The 5666-nt window shown below is 44.8% G+C and overlaps 1 protein-coding gene across 1 annotated transcript; it reads right to left on the bottom strand.

Moving 5' to 3' along the window:
• Positions 1–2581: 2581 nt before the first annotated feature.
• On the bottom strand, positions 2582–3751 carry LOC131943850 (MAPK-interacting and spindle-stabilizing protein-like). The gene has a single exon (XM_059304135.1). The coding sequence runs from the start codon at positions 3749–3751 to the stop codon at positions 2582–2584; it is 1170 nt and encodes a 389-aa protein (XP_059160118.1).
• Between the last annotated feature and the right edge of the window lie 1915 nt (positions 3752–5666).

Here is a 5666-nt window from a genome sequence, read left to right as displayed (position 1 = left end):
TACGTGACACCAAGCCGTACCGTACGTGACACCAAGTCGTACCGTACGTGACACCAAGCCGTACCGTACGTGACACCAAGCCGTACAGTACGTCACACTAAGTGATACATCAACTCGATGTCCACGCCATCCCCCCCCCCCCCCCCCCCCCCCCCCACTACGCTAACGTTTCCTTGAAATTGTCCCTGAAGAATTGAACAGACATTTTATCTGGCAACTTTCTAAAGCTGGTCTAGTCATCAGTGCACAGACACACCGGCCTGTAGATCTCCAGTGTACGTTCTGTAAGTATATCCATCATTTATCCAACACATTACCCGTTTTAATTTTATTTATGGATTCAGACAATGTTTTACAATATATTCAAAATAATACGACCACAGGTCTTAAAAAAATAGAATTTGATAATTTCTTAGGTACCAATACAAAAAAAAAGTTTAGTTCAGTTTTAAATTATTCTTAATAAATGCATAGGATCATTCATATTTAATACAGTGCGATTTTATAAGAAGATGTAAGTAAAAATAGCTCAATAAGTAAGCTACTTTGTCTTTAAACGAGCGCGCAATTTGTCTTTGGTAGTCTAGTAAGAAATTCTTTATCGATTGTCGTTAAAGGTTATTTCTATAAGTTTATCAAGACATATTGCATGAATTTATGTTTGATTTATAAGAATGTATAAATATGTATTGCATCAATTGATATTTGATTGATAAGCGCTATGCTCAGCCGCCTTTGTTTCCCTAACGTAAGTTGGGTACCCATCAAAGCTGGGTGGACTCAGGGACGTTCCACTGATTTGAACCAAACTCAAGACTCTTGGGTTAGCAGTCTAGCTGTCTATCGCGAGGCCACGCCGTCCTTTATACATTTATGTGCGTTGTTATTTATTTATTGAGAAATCGGAAATAGCTCAAAGTACTAATTCCGGTCACCGAAAATTAAATAAAAATTTGAAAGAAAACAGATAATTAGATCTTTTACTTGTATGTGAAATTTCGTCTATATATCAGAAATAGTACTCAAGTTATAGCCTTTTGAAAAACCAAAAGTAGAATAAGTTCCAATTCCAATTATCGGAAATCGCTGAAAAGTTATTACAAATACTACAAATTTGGATGTAATACTTATATATAAAATTTCATCAACCTAGCTGTAACGGAACCCAGGTTATCGTGTTCACAGACACACATACACACACGGACAAAATTGCAAAGCTCAGTTTTTCCGACTCGATGACGCGTAACACGCCGAGATTTTGATAAATTTGGATTTATAATTTTTGCACGATTAAAATAAGTCCCCTATACTCCGTATATGATCAAAACTGCGGTGTAGAGCAGTGAAAACTGTCAAAAATTCATTTGATTTTTTGTGAACGATTACAATACTTCCTCTATAGTCTGTATACGAGAAAGTATAAACAATTGGGTCAATTTATGTTTTAAGTTTACATTATACAATGTATGAAGTGGCTAGTTGATATTTGAGTTTAAAGAATGTTTAAAAACATTTTATCAATTGATATTTGGTTTTAAAAAATGTATAAAGAGAGTTTGAAGTTGATTTCCAATAGATGTTTATAAAGAAATACTGATATTAGAAGTTGTTTTCTATGATTTCTAAGAGTGTATGAAGAAAAGAAAAGAACTCGGAAACGTGGAATTAGGGTCTGATATTGAAAGAACAAAAAATAGAGTTGAGGTCTGAAATTGAATGAATAAAATAAAATAAATAAGATTGCTACGTAGCGTTGAGGTCTGATATTGCAGAACAAAAATAATAACTATGCTACGTAGAGTTGATGTCTGATATTGAATGAAGAAAATAACTATGCTACGTAGAGTTGATGTCTGATATTGAATGAAGAAAATAAAACCTTTGCTACGTAGAGTTGATGTCTGATATTGAATAAAGAAAATAAAACCTTTGCTACGTAGAGTTGATGTCTGATATTGAATGAAGAAAATAAAACCTTTGCTACGTAGAGTTGATGTCTGATATTGAATGAAGAAAATAAAACCTTTGCTACGTAGAGTTGATGTCTGATATTGAATGAAGAAAATAAAATAACTTTGAGGTCAGATATTGAATAAAGCTCGCCTAATACGTGATGTTGATAAAGTGAAGTAGCGACAGCGTCTGGTGTAGACAAACCGCGGTGTCAACGCTGGGCACTTGGTCCAGTTTACAGTGGACGATAACGTTTCTTCACTGGGTCGACCAGGTCTAGGGACCTTTTTTTTCTAGACGATAACGTATCAAACGATGTGGGTGGTCAGGTTGGTTGAAGTAGTCTAGGGTGGAGCCAGGTAAAACAAAAGGAGCCAGTCAAGTAGGATGGGGGCCCCTTGATGAAAGTCGTTTAGGAGGGAGGGGCTTGGGTAGAGATGTTGTTGCACGTTAGAGCAAAAAAGATGGAGAGAGGGGCCCAGTCAAGTAGGGCGAGTGTCCAATGAAGAAGAATGGGGCCAGTGTGAGTTTGGGCGTGACACAGAAAAAGATAGGGTACCTAGACAAGAGATATTTGTAAAATATTGTGAGATCCAGTCAAGTAGTATGCAGTTCAGTCTCGTAGGGATTAGGGCCCATTGAAGTACGGCGAGGGCCTACTGAGGTAGGGTGAGGGCCCACTGAGGTAGGGTGAGGGCCCACTGAGGTAGGGTGAGGGCCCACTGAGGTAGGGTGAGGGCCCACTGAGGTAAGGTGAGGGCCCACTGAGGTAGGGTGAGGGGCCACTGAGGTAGGGTAAGGGCCCACTGAGGTAAGGTGAGGGCCCACTGAGGTAGGGTGAGGGCCCACTGAGGTAGGGTAAGGGCCCACTGAGGTAGGGTGAGGGCCCACTGAGGTAGGGTGAGGGCCCACTGAGGTGGGGTAAGGGCCCACTGCGGTAGGGTGAGGGCCCACTGAGGTAGGTTGAGGGCCAATTGAAGTACGGCGAGGGCCCACTGAGGTAGGGTGAGGGCCCACTGAGGTGGGGTAAGGGCCCACTGAGGTAGGGTGAGGGCCCACTGAGGTAGGTTGAGGGCCAATTGAAGTACGGCGAGGGCCCACTGAGGTAGGGTGAGGGCCCACTGAGGTAAGGTGAGGGCCCACTGAGGTAGGGTGAGGGCCCACTGAGGTAGGTTGAGGGCCCACTGAGGTAGGGTGAGGGCCCACTGAGGTAGGGTGAGGGCCCACTGAGGTGGGGTAAGGGCCCACTGAGGTAGGGTGAGGGCCCACTGAGGTGGGGTAAGGGCCCACTGAGGTAGGGTGAGGGCCCACTGAAGTAGGTTGAGGGCCAATTGAAGTACGGCGAGGGCCCACTGAGGTGGGGTAAGGGCCTACTGAGGTAGGGTGAGGGCCCACTGAGGTAGGGTGAGGGCCCACTGAGGTAGGGTGAGGGCCCACTGAGGTGGGGTAAGGGCCCACTGAGGTGGGGTAAGGGCCCACTGAGGTAGGGTGAGGGCCCACTGAGGTGGGGTAAGGGCCCACTGAGGTAGGGTGAGGGCCCACTGAGGTAGGGTGAGGGCCCACTGAGGTGGGGTAAGGGCCTACTGAGGTAAGGTGAGGGCCCACTGAGGTAGGGTGAGGGCCCACTGAGGTAGGGTGAGGGGCCACTGAGGTAGGTTAAGGGCCCACTGAGGTAAGGTGAGGGCCCATTGAGGTAGAGTAAGGGCCCATTAGAGTAGATGCGCCCTGTGAAACAGGACGGGGCACCAGTGTAGAGGGACAAGGGAGTGACTCTATCACAGCTATCTCCGTGTCTCATCCACACGATCTACGCGTGTACTTTATCTCCGCTAGTGGACTCCTTGCTGGCCAGAAGATCAGGGACTTAAAGCCTATTTTAACTATATCTTAGCAGGGCTGTGTCATACTTAATGTCGGCGTGTAAATCATATGTTTATAAAATGAGTGCCCGGAGTCTTAGGGTGTATATAATAGCTGTAAACTGTATTAAAATTGATCACTAAAATATGTTAGTCTTTTCTCTTGTAGAGTGTGTTTGTGAAACATTCCGTCCTATACTTTCTACATAAAATCACTGGAAACAAAATGATGGGATAAACGATCAGTTTCAAAGTTTCTTGAGCTGCTCAAAATGATGAAGTACTTGAGGGGAGATAACCACAATAATTAAACAAGAGTAACTGCTTCTAGTGTGTGTGTGTGTGTGGGGGGGGGGGGGGTCATGATAGGGGCGCTCCGTGCTGAATAGATGAATAATTGACAAACGCTTTCCCTTTGACAGTGAAGACCTTTAAAAATCGCAACTACTCTAAGTTACTGTTTTCTAATTACTGGTATAACGAGGCTAGTATTTTCATTACAAACTGCGCTCGTCAAAGAGCTGCTATTTCAAGAAACAATGGAGGCATTGTTCTATGGACTGCCGCTGAAGTCCGCGGCATGAACACCGGACACTGGGTCCCTGGTCTCTCCTCACTAGCTGACCAGCCCTGCTTTAGTGGTCTCAGACACTGGGTCTCTGGTCTCTCCTCTCTAGCTGACCAGCCCTGCTTTAGTGGTCTCAGACTTCAGGCCAAGATTTCCTGTGGGAGTTCCAGAACAAGTTTTCACTTTCAGGATCTATTACAGCCCCCCCCCCCCCCCACCATTCTTAGAGGGGATGTCAAAACTTCCTCACCCCATCTTCTAAGTGCTGTCTAAATACTCCCCCCCCCACCCAAACCGAAACTTATATGTACTGACTAATTCTCCCAACCACACCCTTACCCAGAGGTGCTGCCTATACTCCCCCACCCACACCCCAGACCAGAGGTGCTGCCTATACTCCCCCACCCACACCCCAGCCCAAAGAAGCTGTCTATATTCCCACACCCACACCCCAGTCCAGAGGTGCTGTCTATACTCCCCCACCCACACCCCAGCCCAGAGGTGCTGTCTATACTCCCCCACCCACACCCCTGTTGTATGACTAGACTACGTTTTCTCCTAATCAGATGTAACATCCATCTGTATATCTGGTGGAGCAGGGACTCGATATTGACTTGGTAACCAAGGATGTCACGGCCTAGATGAATCAGGGATTCTCGAGTTATGCCCCATAGTTTACACATAATTGTAAGGCCCTGTCGATACATCGAATGGGGAAAAGCAAAAAGCAATTGGATGCTAGGGGCGGGCTAGTACACGCGTAATTTAATAGGAGTCATGCCAAGATTTCTATTGACTCTGTGAGTTGTGTTTCACGGGCTCGTATCCCTGCACGGAGAATGTTCGAGACTTGTGCCATAAACTTTGTTCACGTTTGACATGTTCATTACACCAACATCGTCATTGGCGGATTATATGTCACGTGTAATGTGGTGCTTGTGGATATGTGTGTGTGGTTTTCTGTGTGGCTGTCGTTGACTGATGTGTGGGTTAGGTGTGGTGGATGTGAATGACTTATGGATGCGATTGTTGCGTGACTTGTTTGGAGTGATTGTGTGTGATGTGAATGTATATGTGCTTTAAATGTGAGGAGTTACTTAAATTTATATAGGTAGAGATCAAGGGAAATAAATCCTGCTAGTCCATTATGAGCTTTCAATTGAGGAGTTATATAGGTAGAGACAAAGGTAATTAAATCCTTCTAATCCATAATGTGCTTTTAATTGAGGAGTTATATATGTAAAGATCAAGGGAAATACATCCTGCTAGTTCCTCCATCTATTGCC

The sequence above is a fragment of the Physella acuta genome, unplaced genomic scaffold, assembly GCF_028476545.2.
Source record: "Physella acuta isolate Inbredline_101_S28 unplaced genomic scaffold, ASM2847654v3 ptg000470l, whole genome shotgun sequence".
Taxonomy (NCBI): Eukaryota; Metazoa; Mollusca; class Gastropoda; family Physidae; genus Physella; species Physella acuta.
This window is presented reverse-complemented; position numbering and strand designations above follow the sequence as displayed.

Bases quoted from the DNA above. Each gene is read 5' to 3' on its own strand.
- LOC131943850 (XM_059304135.1), bottom strand. From the start codon at position 3,751: ATGAGACACGGAGATAGCTGTGATAGAGTCACTCCCTTGTCCCTCTAC.